Source organism: Cherax quadricarinatus, chromosome 23 (assembly GCF_038502225.1).
Source record: "Cherax quadricarinatus isolate ZL_2023a chromosome 23, ASM3850222v1, whole genome shotgun sequence".
Lineage (NCBI taxonomy): Eukaryota > Metazoa > Arthropoda > Malacostraca > Decapoda > Parastacidae > Cherax > Cherax quadricarinatus.
The window spans coordinates 7,868,713-7,887,787 of NC_091314.1; the positions used below are offsets into that span (position 1 = coordinate 7,868,713).

Here is a 19,075-nt window from a genome sequence, read left to right on the forward strand (position 1 = left end):
CTCTTGTCTTCCCTTCAGTTACCACCTTTATATGTTCATGTAGCATCTCACTTTTCCCTACCCCCCTGGGAAGTTCCAGCTGTTCGGGTCTGTTCTTTCTCACTCCCTTGCTCGAAAGCTCAACTGCCTACGGTGGCTTCCCGCTCTCTTTTTCTTGATCACTTCCACTCCCATTCTCATGCCACCGCTGTGTACACAGATGGCTCTAAGTCTTCAGACGGCGTCGGATTCGCAGCAGTGTTTCCGGACAGCGTCGTGCGGGGGCATTTACTATGTTCAGCTAGCATTTTTACTGCTGAACTGTATGCCATTCTTGCAGCACTTATTCGTATCGCATCTATGCCTGTGTCATCATTTGTAGTAGTCTCAAGACTCCCTTAGTGCTCTACAGGCTATACGAAAATTTGATACATCTCATCCCCTAGTTCTCCGTATCCAACTTTGGCTACGCCGTATCTCTACCAAGCATAACGATATTGTTTTTTGTTGGGTCCCTGGTCATGTCGATAGCTACCCACCTTCGCACCCGTTGGCAACAACGTTGGTCAACTCTGCTCGGTAACAAACTTCATTCTATTAAACCGAGCATACGTTACTGGCCGTCTTCTTCTCATCAGTGCCGAGGTTGGGAGACCACTCTCTCCAGCCTTCGCATTGGCCACACTCGTCTTACTCATGGGTATCTCATGGAGAGGCACCCTGTTCCTCTCTGTGAGCAGTGTCAAGTTCCAGTATCGATTAGCCACATTCTGTTAGACTGCCCTCTCTATCAACGAGCACGCAGAATTTACCTCCAACGTCGTCTTCGTTCTACTACTCTCTCTTTACCTTCCCTTCTTGCTGATGGACCCTCCTTTAATCCTGACTCTCTCATTGACTTCTTGACGACGACTGATTTACTCCACAAACTCTGATGATACTTTTCGCACTCCCCTCAGCCCTTTCTAGTTCAGTCTCTTGCTGCCCTTTACCCTTTCACCATCCACTACCCCGCTGTTATCTGTAACCTATTACTCATCCATCTCCCTTTTGCCACCTGATGCCCTCACTTCCTTCCTGCCCTGCAGCGCTGTATAGTCCTTGTGGCTTAGCGCTTCTTTTTTTATTATAATAATAATAATCACCATACCCATTGTAATTAACTCATGAAATATTCAATGTATAACTCATTAAAGATAGGTGACATTAATTTAAATAAAATTTTAAGTAATATACAAGAAATATTAATTTTTTTCAAACACTGACGGCTGCAGCTTTTTGATACCAAGGTTACAGAAACTACTGATCAATTTCCAGTCACATTTTCTATTAAATTATTTCAGAATGTAAAATGACTGTAAATGTGCACACTAAATTTAAAAAGGTCTTCCTTCCCGGATAAATTTAGTATTGCATTAATTAATATACTATTATAATAGAGATCCTTGGTTCATACTAATCTAAAATGTGAAATAGGTAAAAGAAATAATTATTTTTTCTAATAAGTGAAATGTACAGACTTGCATTATCTTTAAAATAAAACAGATTCTCACGTGCATGATGTTTACAAACGTACATCAAAACATTTCTCAAGCATAGCCATTAAAAATACTTTAATAAATTTACAAGTGTTATTCAAATAAAAAATTCAAATGGCAGGGTAGCTATAATTTTCATAACAGTGAAAGCCTGGCCAATTGTAATTTTATTCAAAAAATAAAAATTATTTTAAATACAGTGGACCCTCGAATTTCATCATGTAAATCCAATTAATCCCTTCCAGACACCCAAAAATATTAACAAAAAATCCATTTGAGAGAGACTAACTATAGTTTTACATACAGAAAAGGGATGATGAAGTTCGAGGGTCCACTGTATATATAATTAAAACTATCGTGTTGAATAACTACAAAATAGCCATACAACCAAAAATGCCACTTCAGTGAAAATGACTTGCAAATATACCATACTTCAGATGCCAGCTCCAGTGGAAACTGTATATAGCAAGAACATATAAACATCTCTTAATATATAAAAATACTGTATATATGTATGTCAGTTCTAACACTTCCATTTTGAGATTTTTATGACCTTTTGCTGTATAATCCTCCGGGTTTAGCGCTTCCCCCTTGATTATAATAATAATAATAATAATTTATGACCTTTTTATGCAATAATAATATAGCGGAATATCATAAGTTTAGGCACGAACTCGGAAAATTAGAAACTATGAAAAAATTGTCCGAAACTTGATTACAAATAAATAAGTCATTTAAGATAAGACAAACAGCTACCTATACCTCTGTCATCGACTTTTTGCCGAAAATATTGTTCTTTTGGGAGATTCAAAGAGGTTACAAAGGTTGGTGGAGGAATTTGGGAGTACATACAAGAAGGAAATTAAGAGTAAACAGTGACCCCAAAATGGTATTTTTGGACAAATCAAAACCTCAGACAGCCTCCTTCCCAAATCCAGCTGAACTTATGGTGTTCCACTGTTGTTATCTGCCAATGTGTAATAAAAAAAAAAAAAAAAAAAAGTTTTGACATGTTAATACACAGGTATTATGCTCAACATAAATTTTGTTGATTGTGGCAAATAAGCTCTCTGTTCTTACCCCTCAAGGAAGGTTCCTTGATGTTGGTGAGGGGCTCTTGATTTAGGGAATTGGATCTGTGCTCCAGTTTCCCGAATTAAGCCTGAATGCCTTCCACGTCCCCCCCCCCCCCACCAGGCGCTGTATAATCCTCTGGGTTTAGCGCTTCCCCCTTGATTATAATAATAATAATCTCTGTTCTTACTGTTACAATTTGTTTTATGTGCTTGATGTATTGAGCTCTAACAGTATCTCAGCTTGAATCATGTCCATATCTGGGCAGAGAAAGAAAAGGGAACTAGTGTTCCCAAATAAAAAAGCAGGATCTCACTACTGAAAACCCAGGCAAAGCAAATGACCACACTCCATCAAAGATGGTAGCAAACTTCCTTCAAAGCCACATAGTATCTGCAGTATGGAAAAAAAAAAATGGCAACTGGCATCCCAGTCAGAATGACAAACCAACAAGAAGAAACTAACATCCTCCCCAAACACCAATAAAAAAAAAAGTATTGGGGGATGATTCCATCAGTGGTAAAGGCAGAACAACTAAAGCTCTATTAGCATCTAATAAAATGCTTTAGTTACAAACGCAGCGCTGTATAGCCCTTGTGGCTTAGCGCTTCTTTTTGATTATAATAATAATAATAATTTAGTTACAAATATAATTAGACAACAAAGTGACTATGCAATTTCTGGAAATAAAGACTGGTAGAGAATCCTTTTAATACTTCACCTAAGCCTGGACTAAATTTATCAAGTACTTGAAAAAGTCCAGCCATGGGTGAAATGCTATACTAAAATGATTCTCTACTACTAATGTCTATTGCCACTTGAGCCTTTTTGCCACTAAGCAATTTCTTTCTATAAAGATTTTAGCACTCTTATATTTGTAATGCCTATAGTATATATACATTTTATTATTTAGGTTAACTAACATTAACTTGATAAACCTTTCGTCCTTCCAAAAATGACTAAGCATTCAGTTTACTAAAGAAAATTATTTTTGCAGTCTAATAAATAATGGTATTATATGTCTCATGTATATGACATGCTCATTATGAGATTGTTAAAGATTTACCTTTAATACAAAGAATTTTATGCCAATGTATATTTATTAACTAAAATGGCTGAGGAAAGGTTGTACATTAAATTATTTCTGTTGCTATTTTCCAATGTTCACATTTTGCAAAATAAACAAATCATTGTCAGATAAATGATGCAAATATGAGATACATTTATAGAATCTTTACCAGAGGAATAACTACAATAAGAGGTTATAGATGGGCCCTGCATACCCAACTGAGCCAGAGAACTGAACATGTTTAAAATAAGGGCAGTTAAAAAGTGGTCTGAACTAAATCATGAACAGTGGAAATTGACTTAATATAAAACTCCTAATTCATGTCACTTGATTAAAAGATAAAATGTGGGCCCAAGATACGAGTCCAATCCATCTCTCCTTAAAATTTAAATAGGTAGTTACACACACTTGTCTGTAAATACAGTACAACAAAATCCTGGGGCCTGTGAATGTTATGAATTTTTTGTGTTTTAGAAGTGAGCTATGTATAGCAAAGTGCTAAGTATGATTCCCAACACTAAATATAAATAACTGGTGATGTTTTGAATTGCCTCCTGGAGACAAAGAATTATCCAAAGAAGCAGATAATTTAATGATGAATAATCCAGAGTACAAAGATGATTACTCAGGGATACACGGTGAAACTAGGACATGCATAGCTCTTATCACGCTATATGTGCATCTATATAGGAGGCGTTTACTTTTCTCTTGGTTGGTTTGATGTGCTCATTACTGTTGAGTACCAATGCATATGGCCAGTAACTGCATAACCACAACCTCACTGCTGGCTAAGTAGTTCTCCCCAAGCATTGCTGTCCTTCACTATGTAGTACACCTTATCTACACTTTCAGCTATAAGTGATATTCTGTTTCCTCTGTTCTTGTTCAACTTCATTTACAAATTTAGTACTGTACTTTTTGTGAGATTATTATTATAGTACGTACTCTTAACTTTTGAGATTCTCTTCACACTTAGTGACAATTGGCAGGTTCATACTCACCTTGATGGATATAATATATAAAGCTAGATAAAATTTAGACTTTCAAGGATGCAATTTATTTTTTTTTTTAATTTGTAAGAAACGTCAAGAATAATCGTAAACAAGTTTGGCTGTATATAGTAGTTATAGTAATGTAGTGTTTACAGTGCTTCATTACTGTACAGCAATATGCCATGTTATGTGTCGGTATATTGCACTTTTTCATATTTTTCAATTATTATTATTATTGTCAAAAAGAAGCACTAAACCACAAGGGCTATACAGCCACATTTTTCAATAAAATAAGGATGTTTTGTACTATTTTTTTAACTATGTATTTATGTATGAAAAATGTGAAATGCCAAAGAATAGTGTTTATTTTAATTGTACACAACTGATTTACACATTTTACTATCACACATTACCAGGATCTTACTGTATATGGTGTGGTAATGAACCCATAAGTAAAATTTTCAGGAATATTTTTTTAACCCTAAAAATTAAGTAAACAGACATAAATTAAAAAAGCACAAATTAAAATTTTCTACATACATGAAATATTATTCAAATAAATAATCTGCTGCAGAACTTTTCTTGTTGAAAAAAATCTATGAAAAGTCTGTCTTGTACAGTATTTTGATATATTCATGTTAAGTTTTTAATAACATGTAAATGCCTTAAAGATATTACAGGTTTTCTTTGGCAGAAATAAAATAAATTCACTGCTCAAATGGCCAACTGTAAGGTAGAGTATCAGTCTCAAGGTAAGACCACAAATATTAGGAACATGCTGAGGAATCCTCAGTTTGAGATAACTTGCTAGCTATGGAGCCGAGAAAATGTATAAAACATAAAAGAAGTGCATGGTATATGGACACACAATATGACTGAAGATTATTATAATGTATTGTAGTCTAGAGTGCATGGCCTTCTGAATTCTTGTCCACGTTCATGAATCCATTTGTTTGATACTGAAATTAAGATAAATATTTTTTAAAAATTTAATATCTGGATATTTCCAAATAAACATGTACATACAGTACAGATATAGATATTTATAGAGAAATCAGCTTAACTCCATATACATAGTAAAAAAAATTCTGCCTTATGAAGTCAGAGTGATAATATAGGGTAATGTATTTAGATTAAATTTATTAGTATGTATATTTTTCTGAGTGAAAAGAGTGATAAATAAAAAAAACCTTAGAAGTACAAGAGTGATTTCTTTCATGTATTTCATAGGTAAATATCTCTTACTTAACATGAAAAATAATAGTTTAACTTCAAAGGTGAATTTTTCTGAAGAGGAAAACGTGCATTTGTGTAAAAGTTCGTGCAAAACAATATACATATCTGATGTAAATAAATAACAATGTAATTCTTACATTATCAGATTTATATAAATATAAGGATATTGGTAAAAAATATGGTGAGAGTATAGGCTAACATTATTTATACACATTAAGTGGAAAAGAATCTTTCCTCCTTAAGCCATGCGTGTCGTGTGGGGCGACTAAAATGCCGGGAGCAATGGGCTAGTAGCCCCTTCTCCTGTATACATTACTAAAAAAGAGAAGAAGAAAAACTGATGTTATGAATGAAAAGAAGTTGGATGTCCTAGTCCTAAGTGAAACAAAGCTGATAGGGGTAGGCACGTTTCAGTGGGGAGAAATAAATGGGATTAAGTCAGGAGTATCTGAGAGAGTTAGAGCTAAGGAAGGGGTAACAATAATTTTGAAAGATCAGTCATGGAAGGAGAAGGGGGAATATAAATGTACAAATTCAAGGATTATGTGGATTAAAATAAGGGTCAGATGCAAAAAGTGGTCATAAGCGTGTATGCACCTGGAGAAGAGAGATTTTGGGAGATGTTAAGTGAATGTATAGGAACTTTTGAACCAAGAGAGAGAGTAACCGTGGTAGGGGACCTAAATGCTAAAGTAGGAAAAACATTTAGAGAGAGTGTGGTAGGTAAGTTTGGGGTGCCAGGTGTAAATGATAATGGGAGCCCTTTGATTGAACTTTGTATAGAAAGGGGTTTAGTTATAGGTAATACATATTTTAAGAAAAATAGGATAAATAAGTATACAAGATATGATGTAGGGCATAATGACAATATACTTTGTTGGACTACGTATTGGTAGATAAAAGACTGTTGACCAGACTTCAGGATGTACATGTTTATAGAGGGGCCACAGATACATCAGATCACTTTTTAATTGTAGCTACAGTGAAAGTAAAAGGTAGATGGGATACAAGGAAAATAGAAGTAGCAAGTAAGAGAGAGGTGAAGGTTTATAAACTAAAAAAGGAGGCAGTTAGGGTAAGACATAAACAACTATTGGAAGATAGATGGGCTAGTGAGAGTATAGGAAATAGGGTCAAAGATGTATGGGGTAGGTTTAAAAATGTAGTGTTAGAGTGTTCAGCAGAAGTTTGTGGTTACAGGAAAGTGGGTGCAGGGAGAAAGAAGAGCAATTGCTGGAATGATGATGTAAAGAGAGTAGTAAGGGAGAAAAAGTTAGCATACGAGAGGTTTTTACAAAGTGAAAGTGATGCTAGGAGGGAAGAGTATATGGAGAGAAAAAGAGAGGTTAAGAGAGTGGTGAAGCAATATAAAAAGAGAACAAATGAGAGAGTGGGTGAGATGTTATCAAAAAATTTTGTTGAAAATAAGAAAAAGTTTTGGAGTGACCCCTCAAGGAAGGTTCCTTGATGTTGGTGAGGGGCTCTTGATTTAGGGAATTGGATCTATGCTCCAGTTCCCCAAATTAAGCCTGAATGCCTTCCACATACCCCCCCAGGCGCTGTATAATCCTCCGGGTTTAGCGCTTCCCCCTTGATTGTAATAATAATAATAATTTGGAGTGAGATTAATAAGTTGAGGAAGCCTATGGAATGAATGGGTCTGACAGTTAAAAACAGGAGAGGAGAGTTATTAAATGGAGAGCTAGAGGTATCGGGAAGATGGAGGGAATATTTTGAGGAATTGTTAAATGTTGATGAAGATAGGAAAGCTGTGATTTCATGTATAGGGCAAGGAGGAATAATATCTTGTAGGAGTGAGGAAGAGGCAGTTGTTAGTGTGGGGGAAGTTCATGAGGCAGTGGGTACAATGAAAGGAGGGTAAGGCAGCTGGGATTGATGGGATAAAGATAGAAATGTTAACCCTTTGGGGGTCACCAGGCCCTCTCAGAGACTTGTTCTCAGGGTCGCCAAAATTATAAAAAAAAAAAAAAAAAAAAAAAAATTCTTTTTTATGAAAAGATAGAGAATCTTTTCTCGATCATAATGACACCAAAAGTATGAAATTGGATGGAAAACTTACGGAATTATGCTCTCGAGATGTTAGCGGTCTCGACGATTTTGCTCACTTTGAGCCCTATTTTCGGCCAATTCTAGTGTACTAGTCGACAAAAATCATAACTATTTTGCTAGAACTCCATTTTTTTCTATCGAATAAGTACAAGAAACCACCCATTTACCGATTTCAACTATCCAATAAAGTGGTCAGAATTTAGCAATATTGCCAATTTCACACAAATTTCAGAAGATGCCAATTTCCAAATAGGGTCCAGAATAAACAAGAAAGACATTCCTGGCACTAAAATAACATTTCCTCTGTTCATTAGTCACGTCCCCAGGCCCCTCTTACATTTCTTTTGCTTTCCACTTTGATTTTTTATTCTCGCAAAAAAAAATAAGATTTACTATTATGCAGACTACTGCATTAGTGTAGAAATGGTATAAATAATATCGGCACACTTGTGAAAGAATATTAGATTCACCAGTTGACGTGTATTGGACTTTGGTAAAAATCGAACATTTCTGCTACTTTGAGCTCAATTTCAAGGTACTTTTCATTGTAAAACCAGTCAAAATCATCTCAATTTCTGTAATATGTCTTCCATTCTATAAAATGAGACCAAGAAAACTAGAATACAACAATAAATACGATACGAAAATACAGTGCAAAGTCGCTGTTTTAATCCAAAAACAAAGTCAAAGTTTTTTTTTTCTCATTACGCACTGTATGCTGCAGGATTTTTTTTTATACTGCGCACACTGACCACATAGACCCATTCTTTCATATGTAAACCTACCAGCTTTCTCTTGCTAGATTTGAGGGCGCTAGAATTTATGTGTACTAGTACGTCAAAAACCCTGGTGCGTAAGCCGTACTAGTACGGCCGAAACCCCCAAAGGGTTAAAAGAAGGTGAGGATATAGTTTTAGAATGGTTGGTGCTATTATTTAATAAATGTATGGAAGAAGGTAAGGTGCCTAGGGATTGGCAGAGAGCATGCATAGTTCTTATGTATAAAGCCAAAGGAGACAAAAGAGAGTGCAAAAATTATAGGGGAATAAGTCTGTTGAGTATACCTGGTAAAGTGTATGGTAGAGTTATAATTGAAAGAATTAAGAGTAATTCAGAAAGTAGGATAGCAGATGAACAAGGAGGCTTTAGGAAAGGTAGAGGGTGTGTAGACCAAGTGTTTATAATGAAACATATAGGTGAACAGTATTTAGATGAGGGTAAAAAGGTTTTTGTGGCATTTATGGATTTGGAAAAGGCATATGACAAGGTGGATAGGAGGGCAATATGACAGATGCTGCAGGTGTATGGAACAGGAGGTAGGTTACTGAAAGTAGTGAAGAGTTTTTACGAGGATAGTGAGGCTCAGGTTAGAGTATGTAGGAGAGAGGGAGATTATTTCTCAGCAACAGTAGGGCTTAGACAAGGATGTATGATGTCACCGTGGTTGTTCAATATATTTATAGATGGGGTTGTAGGAGTAGTGAATGTGCGGGTGTTGGCAAGAGGTGTGGCATTAAAAGATAAAGAATCTACCACAAAGTGGGAGTTGTCACAGTTGCTCTTTGCTGATGACACTGCTTTTGGGAGATTCTGAAGAGAAGTGTCAGAGGTTGGTGGATGAGTTTGGTAGAGTATGTAAAAGAAGAAAATTAAAAGTGAATACAGGAAAGAGTACGGTGATGAGGATAACAAAAAGATTAGGTGACAAAAGACTGGATATCAAATTGGAGGGAGTGAGTATGGAGGAGGTAAATGTATTCAGATATTTGGGAGTGGACGTGTCTGCAGATGGGTCTATGAAGGATGAGGTGAATCAAAGAATTGATGAGGGGAAAAGGGTGAATGGTGCACTTAGGAGTCTGTGGAGACAAAGAACTTTGTCCTTGGAGGCAAAGAGGGGAATGTATGAGAGTATAGTTTTACCAACACTCTTATATGGGTGTGAAGCATGGGTGGCAAATGCTGCAACAAGGAGAAGACTGGAGGCAGTGGAGATGTCATGTCTGAGGACAATGTGTGGTGTGAATATAATGCAGAGAATTCGTAGTCTGGAAATTTGGAGGGGGTGCGGGATTACTAAAACTATTATCCAGAGGGCTGAGGAGGGGTTGAGGTGGTTCGGACATGTAGAGAGAATGGAACAAAACAGAATGACTTCGAGTGTATAAATCTGTAGTGGAGGGAAGGCAGTGTAGGGGTTGGCCTAGGAAAGGTTGGAAGGAGGGGGTAGAGGAGGTTTTGTGTACAAGGGGCTTGGACTTCCAGCAAGCATGTGTGAGCGTATTTGATAGGAGTGAATGGAGACAAATGGTTTTTAATACTACTTGACATGCTGTTGGAGTGTGAATAAAGTAACATTTATGAAGAGATTCAGGGAAACTGGAAGGCCAGACTTGAGTCCTGGAGATGGGAAGTACAGTGTCTGCACTCTGAAGAAGGGGTGTTAATGTTGCAGTTTTATAACTGTAGTGTAAGAACGTCTCTGGTAAGACAGTGATGGAGTGAATGATGATGAAAGTTTTTCTTTTTCGGGCCACCCTGCCTTGGTGGGAATCAGCCGATGTGTTAATAAAATAAAAAAAATACAGCTGTAATGCTACAGTGAGGTGCACATGCTCTGAGAAATGTATTTTTTTACTTTATTCGTCTACTTGTGAGCTTTATTTATTTCAACTATATAATAAATCATTATTTTTTTTTATTATCACACTGGTCGATTCCCACCAAGGCAGGGTGGCCCGAAAAAGAAAAACTTTCACCATCATTCACTCCATCACTGTCTTGCCAGAAGGGTGCTTTACACTACAGTTTTTAAACTGCAACATTAACACCCCTCCTTCAGAGTGCAGGCACTGTACTTCCCATCTCCAGGACTCAAGTCCGGCCTGCCGGTTTCCCTGAACCCCTTCATAAATGTTACTTTGCTCACACCCCAACAGCTTGACACGTCAAGTATTAAAAACCATTCGTCTCCATTCACTCCTATCAAACACGCTCACGCATGCCTGCTGGAAGTCCAAGCCCCTCGCACACAAAACCTCCTTTACCCCCTCCCTCCAACCTTTCCTAGGCCGACCCCTACCCTGCCTTCCTTCCACTACAGACTGATACACTCTTGAAGTCACTCTGTTTCGCTCCATTCTCTCTACATGTCCGAACCACCTCAACAACCCTTCCTCAGCCCTCTGGACAACAGTTTTGGTAATCCCGCACCTCCTCCTAACTTCAAAACTACGAATTCTCTGCATATTCACACCACACATTGCCCTCAGACATGACATCTCCACTGCCTCCAGCCTTCTCCTCACTGCAACATTCATCACCCATGCTTCACACCCATATAAGAGCGTTGGTAAAATTATATTCTCATACATTCCCCTCTTTGCCTCCAAGGACAAAGTTCTTTGTCTCCACATACTCCTAAGTGCACCACTTACCCTTTTCCCCTCATCAATTCAATGATTCACTTCATCTTTCATAGACCCATCCACTGACACGTCCACTCCCAAATATCTGAATACATTCACCTCCTCCATACTCTCTCCCTCCAATCTGATATTCAGTAAACCATACCCCCGGCCGGGATTGAACCCGCGGTCATAGAGTCTCAAAACTCCAGCCCGTCGCGCTAGCCACTAGACCAGCTAGCTGGTCTAGTGGCTAGCGCGACGGGCTGGAGTTTTGAGACTCTATGACCGCGGGTTCAATCCCGGCCGGGGGTATGGTTTATTTGCAATCGTGTCATTACGATTTCTTAAGTCCTGATATTCAGTCTTTCATCACCTAATCTTTTTGTTATCCTCATAACCTTACTCTTTCCTGTATTTACTTTTAATTTTCTCTGCAACTTCTCTTCAGAATCTCCCAAGAGCACAGTGTCATCAGCAAAGAGCAACTGTGACAACTCCCACTTTATGTGTGATTCTTTATCTTTTAACTCCACGCCTCTTGCCAAGACCCTCGCATTTGCTTCTCTTACAACCCAATCTATAAATATATTAAACAACCACAGTGACATCACACATCCTTGTCTAAGGATTACTTTTACTGGGAAATAATTTCCCTCTTTCCTACATACTCTAACTTGAGCCTCACTATCCTCGCAAAAACTCTTCACTGCTTTCAGTAACCTACCTCCTACACAATACACCTGCAACATCTGCCACATTGCCCCCCTATCCACCCTGTCATACGCCTTTTCCAAATCCATAAATGCCACAAAGACCTCTTTAGCCTTATCTAAATACTGTTCACTTATATGGTTTACTGTAAACACCTGGTCCACACACCCCTTACCTTTCCTAAAGCCTCCTTGTTCATCTGATATCCTATTCTCCGTCTTACTCTTAATTCTTTCAATAATAACTCTACCATACACTTTACCAGGTATACTCAACAAACTTATCCCCCTATAATTTTTGCACTCTCTTTTGTCCCCTTTGCCTTTATACAAAGGAACTATGCATGCTCTCTGCCAGTCCCTAGGTACCTTACCCTCTTCCATACATTTATTAAATAATTGCACCAACCACTCCAAAACTATATCCCCACCTGCTTTTAACATTTCTATCTTTATCCCATCAATCCCGGCTGCCTTACCCCCTTTCATTTTACCTACTGCTTCACAAACTTCCCACACACTCACAACTGGCTCTTCCTCACTCCTACAAGATGTTATTCCTCCTTGCCCTATACACGAAATCACAGCTTCCCTATCTTCATCAACATTTAACAATTCCTCAAAATATTCCCTCCATCTTCCCAATACCTCTAACTCTCCATTTAATAGCTCTCCTCTCCTATTTTGAAATGACAAATCCATTTGTTCTCTAGGCTTCCTTAACTTGTTAATCTCACTCCAAAACTTTTTCTTATTTTCAACAAAATTTGTTGATAACATCTCACCCACTCTCTCATTTGCTCTCTTTTTACATTGCTTCACCACTCTCTTAACCTCTCTCTTTTTCTCCATATACTCTTCCCTCCTTGCATCACTTCTACTTTGTAAAAACTTCTCATATGCTAACTTTTTCTCCCTTACTACTCTCTTTACATCATCATTCCACCAATTGCTCCTCTTCCCTCCCGCACCCACTTTCCTGTAACCACAAACTTCTGCTGAACAATCTAACACTACATTTTTAAACCTACCCCATACCTCTTCGACGCCCATCTATCCTCCAATAGCTGTTTATATCTTACCCTAACTGCCTCCTCTTTTAGTTTATAAACCTTCACCTCTCTTCCCTGATGCTTCTATTCTCCTTGTATCCCATCTACCTTTTACTCTCAGTGTAGCTACAACTAGAAAGTGATCTGATACATCTGTGGCCCCTCTGTAAACATGTACATCCTGAAGTCTACTCAACAGTCTTTTATCAACCAATACATAATCCAACAAACTACTGTCATTTTGCCCTACATCATATCTTGTATACTTATTTATCCTCTTTTTCTTAAAATATGTATTACCTATAACTAAACCCCTTTCTATACAAAGTTCAATCAAAGGGCTCCCATTATCATTTACACCTGGCACCCCAAACTTACCTACCACACCCTCTCTAAAAGTTTCTCCTACTTTAGCATTCAGATCCCCTACCACAATTACTCTCTCCCTTGGTTCAAAGGCTCCTATACATTCACTTAACATCTCCCAAAATCTCTCTCTCTCCTCTACATTCCTCTCTTCTCCAGGTGCATACATGCTTATTATGACCCACTTTATTGCTATATGTATAAAGTAACAAATGAGAAACATGGTGTGCAAAACAGAGATTCTCTCCAGCATTTGTGTAAACAGCACTGTCATTATAATTTAATTGCATTTTTATTTTCTGGTTGACTATTATTATCATAACCAAAATTAAAATCTGATATAAAGTAGTAGTAGTAGTAGTATTATATATAGTGAAGTAAACACTAACTTTGTAGTCAAAGTGGGGCTCACATTAATCTCTAGTGCATATTTATTTTAATCTGAGGGAACCTCAAAACCCACAGGGGGGCACTCCTCAAGGAATCTTGGATGCTGCTGAGGGAAACTTGATCCAACATTTAGCTCTGACTACCCCTTCTCTGGATCAAACCTGATTACCTCGTAATTCCCTAGATGTTATATGACTATGGGTTTAGCATATCCCCCATGAATGTAATAATAAACCCACAGGTTTCATGGTAACATGCCAACCTGTTGGAACCCTTCAAACCAACAATAACAGAAACATGTGATGTTTTCTTACAACCTCTCTTGATATTTTGATAATTTTTTCATTTTTTTTTATGTACAAGATTCAATGGAAAATTAATAGGAATTAGATTCAGAATATTATTGTCCTAGCTCCCTTCTCAAGTCCTAGCATGGGCTTCTATAGGTAAATGTAATTTGCTTAAACATATTTTTCACTTACAAACTATTCCTCGAGTGCCTATTTAGATCTTTAAAGTTATCTTTTACATAATGTATTTGAAATGTAACCAATTTTTTTTTCCCATATTTTCTTTATTCATTGAATTTAACAATTTTATTCTACACAGCCGTCAATGCCAGTGAGGAGCTCCTGATTAAAAGAACTTGGCTTATCTCACTTCTTCTTTGGATTGAACCTGAATGCCTCCCATTCCCCAGGCACAACGACCCGTACAGGTTAAGAGCTTCACTTTATTTTTTTTTTATTTTACACAATTTTGAAAACTCTTGCATTAAATGTTAACTGTACTGTATATTTACGAGATTTGCATTAGATGCAGGTTAAACTAGATGAGATTAGTCAGGAAACAGGACGTTTCCTGATATGGGCCTTGGTCATATGATGACCAGCCACTGGAGCCTCTGGTCATCTGACCAAGGCCTTCCACTGGCTTACCGGTCCACCCTTTAAACATTATTTTTTTTTTTTCAACATGTCATCCATCTCCCACTGAGGCAGGGTGACCCAAAAAGGAAAGGAATGCTTTCACCATGCAGATATACATAAATTGGAAACTCAGATATTTTATATTATTTTACTATATTTATAGTAACTTCAATTTTTGAATCAGTGTTAATTACATCAATGTTGCTAGATTAGTGTGATATGTTTTTGATGTTATTTTCTAAAATGATTTTTTATAGTGCATATACTTGTTGCCCTAATCCCTTCCACTGAACTTTAAAGACTTACCCCACTTGGTACCAACTAATACTGGACAAGCTGCATGTCTGGTGAGTGTGTCACCCTCCCCACTTGGATGCAAGTTGTACCAAAATGCAGCAGCACCTTTCTTGGGCCAAAGACTCAAGTTGATATATGGGAACACTGTGGCTCCTCCAGCCTCCACATCACTCATCTACAGAAATATTAAAACTGAAATTAGGGTTATTTAAATATTACACAACTAAACACAAAATATATAAATCACTTTTTTTCTTTTAAACTTAATACTTAATATGCTGTTGTAACATAATGACTATTTAGCATTAAGAATGTGGATCAATACTGGGTACTTAAGTCCATTTGCAACAATGTAAGAATATAAACAAGAGCTGAACATGAAAACAATTTAGGGTAAAGTAGGATTAAAAACAAGGTTAAGTTAGGTCCCTGGACACCCCGATGTTCATGTCAATGAACATGCATTATTATTACATTGAAAGGAAGAGCACTAAACCTGTATGGGTCATACAGTGCCTGGGGAATGGAAGGCAATTAGGCTGGAGCCATGGAAGGGGAGGCCAGGCTTAATTCCTTGGAGCAAGAGCCCTCCACCTGCATCACGGAACCTTCCTTGTTGGATACATGCAAGAAAGTCAAGCAAAAGAAATGTAAGTGCCAAATCATTTCATGCAGGGAATGCACAAATTGGTTATGAATCCTAAATTACTTACATAGAAGAGAAATGTAGCCATGCGATTGCCCCATGGGCCCAGGCCAAGCTCAGGGTTAATCTCATCTTTCTGTAAACATGCAACGTCAGTCTTGTGTCAGTTGCCTGATAAGTCAATTTAGCCCATGTCAGGTACATTTGTGTCTTGTCCTATGTTAAACTGTTACTGCTGTCAACCTTGTGGTTCAAATGCTAGCAAATAAATTTCCAAAAACCTATATACAAATCAAAGCTGTGTATTACAAAAAAAATATAAATGAGCATTTAAGTGCTGTAATGCAACACTACAATGACCTGTACAAGATTCAGCCAAAGCAAATTTAAAACTCAGTACAGTATATACACATATTTTATTATCTTCTATTCATGGACTTCTTGTTTTCGAAGGTACTGAAAAATACAGATGCTTATGAAGAAAAACCCTTTTCAAAACTTACGGAAATCACACTAAAGTATTTCCAGTATTCCAATCTCTTTGATGTGTTGTGTAGTATACGAATAATGCACAACAACTGTTTATCCTCAGCTCTCATTCATTACAAGTGAAAATATAAACCAACGTAAACTAGATTTCATATTTTCACTTTAATAAATATAAGCACTAAACCCATAAGGGTTATACAGCAGTGTATGAGGGTAAGGGTTAGTGCAAGAGGTTAGTTTCTGTTAAAAATTTGAATTTTCATCAAAGGTGGAACTGTCAGTGAGGACAGTGCTGTATAATCCAGTGAGGAGATCAGTCAGAGTGAGTGTGTTGGGGGTTGTGTAGACATCGAAAGTGAATCCTGCGGGTCCCCTAATTGACAAGACAATTATGATATAGTGGATTGACAGTGAGCCCCAACTAGATTTCTTCAGACCACAGTATGGGCAGGGACTGAACCTGCGGTGAGTAGTTAAACTCCACACCAACGCGTTAGCCAAATGCATTAAATTTTCATACGATATCTGTACCAAGTTGTGAATAAGGAAAGTTCCCCCCCCCCCCAAAAAAAAAAAAAAAAAAAAAAAAACTCTTACTCCTTATTGCTTGAAACATATCTCAAGCACAAAAAATTTATATGCACACTCTTTTCAGTTTCGTGATCTCAATATCTCTCACACCTTCAACAATATACCCATCATCAGGCCTTATTTTGTGTCTTAACAAAACAGGGGGTTAAGTAGGGTACATCATGTAAGATGTAGTACTAGTGTGTATGTATGGCATTTATGAGGATAACTAGAAACCAAACAAAACATTAAACAATTAAAATGGAAAGCACTAGAGTATATACCTGTTTGAGAAAGCCCATGTCTGAACCACTAATATCTAGTGAATTATGTACAAACTGCTACCACATACACTTATCATTCTCAAGTCTCGAAGGTTTAAATCCAGCAGACAGGCCTGTCTAAGCTGAAATAAAATATCACCACCATCCTAAAAGAGCAGAGCAAGCACACTCACCATAAGCCTTTATATTTTAATGGCAAATCAGCAGATAAAAACAATTATTGGATAGTAAGTGAAAACATGGAAAAGCATTTCTTAAAAAAAGTACAAATATACAGTGAGTCACAATTAATAAAGGCAACCAGCCAAATAATGCTTTTCTAACGTTTCTTTTCCATATTTCCATAGCAGTAAATGTTAAATCAGTCTACAATGCATAAAGCACTATGTAGGTAAGCTTTCAAAATCTTTTCACAAATTTACTCACATAGAACAGGAAAGTTGCAATTCTGTTACCAGTGCCTAGAGATTTAAAGGCATCTTTCTCTTCTCGCTGTAAATAATAAACTTAGTATAATGGTCTAGTGATGATGATACTCTTACAATAATCAGCATATAGTTAATTCAAAATAAATTGGCTATGTTATATCAATCTCACTGCAATCAAAATAAAAACCGAGACCCTCAACTGAAGAAATAAAGAAGGCTGGAAGGGAACTATTTCAAAGTCCTTTAAATATATGGCACTTAAATTTTTGCTTTTCGTTGTCACATAATATAAGCCTGATTACATTTTTTACTTCATCAGCCATTTCCCACCAAGATAGACAGTGACCTAAAAATAAGGGAAAATTATTCACCATCATTCATTCAATCCCTGTCTTACCAAGGTGAGCTGACATCACACTCCAGATGACCCTTTGACTGCACTATCCCCACCCCTCCTTCAGAGTGCAGGTGATGCCCTTTCTACCTCATTTCGATGAAGTCAGACAAGCATTTCTGTTGTGTAGTCAGTGTGTAGTTGCAATTTTTTGTGTAACTGATGAGAATCTCTCAAAGAAAGAACAGCGTGTGTGAACTTTTGTTTCCATCTCAGTAACACGTCAAGTGAGTCACAAAACGCTTCAGCAAGCATTTAGTGATGAAGCAATGGGTCAGACACATTGTTTTGAATAGTTTTCTCGATTCAAAGCAGAACGAATGTTTGTTGAGGACGATGAATGCTCTGGTCATCCATCAATGTCAAAAACAGATACCAACATTGAATAAGTGAGGAAGGATATTCATGAAGACTGTCATCAGAGTACCCAGAACATTGCAAGTATTGTGGGAATTTCTTGTGTTGCGTCAAAACATTTTGACTGAAAATCTGAACATGAGATGAATGGATGTGCAATATGTACTCCACTGGCTGACTCAAGACCAGAATGACCATCATTTTCTGGCCAAAACAACATGGCAGTCATCCCCCACACTCTCTACTCCCCAGATGTAGCCCCCCTGTGACTTCTTTTTCTCAAAATTACAAATGGAACTCAAGGGGGATGATGTGGAGGAGATTCAAGCAGAATTGTAGGCTGTGCTAGATGCCGTTAGTAAAGGAGGGTTCCAAAAATGTTTTGAGAAGTGGCAGAGCCGCTGAATCAGTGTATAGCCTCCTGAGGTGAGTACTTTGAGAGAGAACTTCAACTAGGTGATTAGGTAAACCTAGATGTTTTTTCTGTGGTAGTCCAAGAACTTTTTGATAGCATCTTGTACATATTGTGAAAAATTCAAGTAAGCCTATTATAATATCTCATAGGATTTCTCATTTATTGACAAATGCTTTGAAAAAGTAAGAGAATACCCCACATATACCAGATGGTCATGTGTAGAAAATGAGTGACATTGACTGAAAACTAATGGAGAAAATGTAAAATTTGGTCACACTTTCTCGGGATAAGTCCATTTCCCTTCTAACCTGGCACATGGCACTTGAAATGAAAATTAAACATGGGATTTTGTTCAAAATATTCTCTTTAAATTTTCCATG

General features: G+C 37.3%; 1 protein-coding gene across 9 annotated transcripts in view; it reads right to left on the reverse strand.

Annotated features, from left to right (window-relative positions):
• Positions 1-1,285: 1,285 nt before the first annotated feature.
• The window catches only part of PH4alphaEFB (prolyl 4-hydroxylase subunit alpha-1), a 193,736-nt gene continuing 175,946 nt past the window's right edge, over positions 1,286-19,075 (reverse strand). For 8 of the 9 annotated variants that reach the window (XM_070087846.1, XM_070087844.1, XM_070087843.1 and 5 more), the window contains 4 exons: positions 17,528-17,593; positions 15,122-15,287; positions 2,142-5,611; positions 1,286-2,070 (listed from right to left, as the gene is read on the reverse strand). In XM_070087846.1, the coding sequence (XP_069943947.1) occupies positions 5,538-5,611; positions 15,122-15,287; positions 17,528-17,593 (306 nt within the window). In that variant the 3' untranslated portion in view covers positions 1,286-2,070; positions 2,142-5,537. Of the gene's footprint in view, positions 5,612-15,121; positions 15,288-17,527; positions 17,594-19,075 lie in introns of all 9 variants that reach the window. The other variant, XM_053772420.2, reaches the window with a different exon arrangement.